The following is a 1738-nucleotide window of genomic DNA, read 5'->3' as shown; positions in this document are numbered from 1 at the left end:
CACCATTACCGACGATTCGACTCGGGACGCTCCGAATTACGCCGAGATCCGCGCGGATATCAACATCTTCGACGAAGACGGCTTTTACAGTCCTGATATCATCGCCGAGCCGATTCGCACCCGCATCCACGTTTATATGACGCGAAACGAACGAGACCTATACCTTCCCAACACCTTCTTTTATGCCGATGGCCGCTTTTTGACGGTCCTTTCCGCAAACGGTGATTTGGAAATCAGCATCCAGGCACTGAGCTTAATGAGGCATGTCCCTCCACCCCTGCAGCCTCGCTTCGGCTGGCCTGATTAGGCACCCAGGAGACGTGGCCGACTTCGGCAAGTACCGCCGCCACTTGCCAGAACAATGGTGCCCCATGGTGACCGTCATCGGCTCGGTCCGCGCTAATGACGACGGCTTTCCTAAGCCTTCGGGACCCCGCCACTTCACCGTCGAAACGTCCGTTTACAACGCTTCAAAGGCCGCTCCGGTACAGTTCGCTGTGATTTGCTTCTTGGAAAACACCAAGCGTTGGCAAAAGGTCAAGACACCGCCGTCGGGCGCCTTTCTCAGTGTTACCGCGAAGGTCGCTGGTCGCACTGCTGGCACGAATCATCTGGCCCTTCGCGTCCTTGATCTGACGTACCTGCCAAGACCGGCTTCGACCGCGGCCGCACCAACTCCCATTGCTATTCCGCCTTCGAAGCGATCGAGTCGCTGGGAGGGCCGGGCGGGCCCGTCTACTCCCTCCAAGAGGCCGCGCGTTTCGGAACCTGCCAACGAACCAGCAAACCCAACCGACAGAAATACGACCCCGCCAGAAATGGCCCGTACCAGACACGACCTCCCTCACACAGAGAACTCCCCAGACTCCGCGTCTGTCCCAGCTCCTCCACCAACCGCTGCTCGTTCTGGCGACTCCTTTTTCAGCTCAGCCCGGCCTTTGACGTCGGAGAGTGGGCCTCGACCGCATCGCAGCCGCCATTTTCCGAAGAAATACGCAAACTTGGAGCAGACCGCAATGAGCCGAATGGAGTCCTAGGATATGTAGATATTAAATATAGTCCTTTTCCACACGAGACCGCGAGGAATATCGTGCATGTATTTCAGCCCCTCCTCTCTACAACAAAATGCGAAGCGAACTGTGACAAGCTGTGACAAGCTACCCATAATTTAAAAAATGGAAATCAGAGGGGAACTACGCAAGATCTTGATCTAGATACTAACCATATGACATCCCTGGTTTTTGCCTCCATCTTTGGTCACATTTCATTACGTTTCAGCATACCCAGGTGACCAGTGCACCCTGTTCAGAACAGACGCTAGAGTAAGCCACCAAAGTGCGCCATCCCAACCTTGGTGCGGTAACATCCGAACGCGTGCAAACGCAGCAAACTTAGATTTTGGGCATCTATCTAATTCCAGTGCTTCCAAATTGCCGGATCCAAGTTTCGTTTCGTTCCTCAAGGCTCCTTTGGGCGAACCGCTTGCGGTTTGCGTCTCCTGTATTACCCCACCTTTCAGCAGCCAAAATTCGCCTTTCGCACCCCACCATCAACCAAACGGGTGGCCCAGGGACCCATGAGCAGGAAATGGCAGACCCAAAAACCCTGAAAAACTGGAAGTGGCTTTCATGATAGCTAGAAACGGGGGAGGCGCACGCGGCCAGTTATTGAGCCAATAAGAATTAATTTATGACATCCACTTGAACAGGTGGAATTCCACCCGTTAATGTGGGTATTC

General features: G+C 54.1%; 1 protein-coding gene across 1 annotated transcript; it reads left to right on the top strand.

The window, feature by feature from the left end:
• Positions 1-263: 263 nt before the first annotated feature.
• GGTG_14351 (hypothetical protein) lies at positions 264-1076 on the top strand (the record flags this gene model as incomplete). The annotated part of the gene is made up of 1 exon (XM_009232278.1): positions 264-1076. One exon carries the CDS (start codon positions 264-266, stop codon positions 1035-1037), a length of 774 nt encoding a protein of 257 aa, XP_009230542.1. The 3' UTR covers positions 1038-1076.
• Between the last annotated feature and the right edge of the window lie 662 nt (positions 1077-1738).

Source organism: Gaeumannomyces tritici, assembly GCF_000145635.1.
Source record: "Gaeumannomyces tritici R3-111a-1 unplaced genomic scaffold supercont2.287, whole genome shotgun sequence".
Taxonomy (NCBI): domain Eukaryota; kingdom Fungi; phylum Ascomycota; class Sordariomycetes; order Magnaporthales; family Magnaporthaceae; genus Gaeumannomyces; species Gaeumannomyces tritici.
This window is presented reverse-complemented; position numbering and strand designations above follow the sequence as displayed.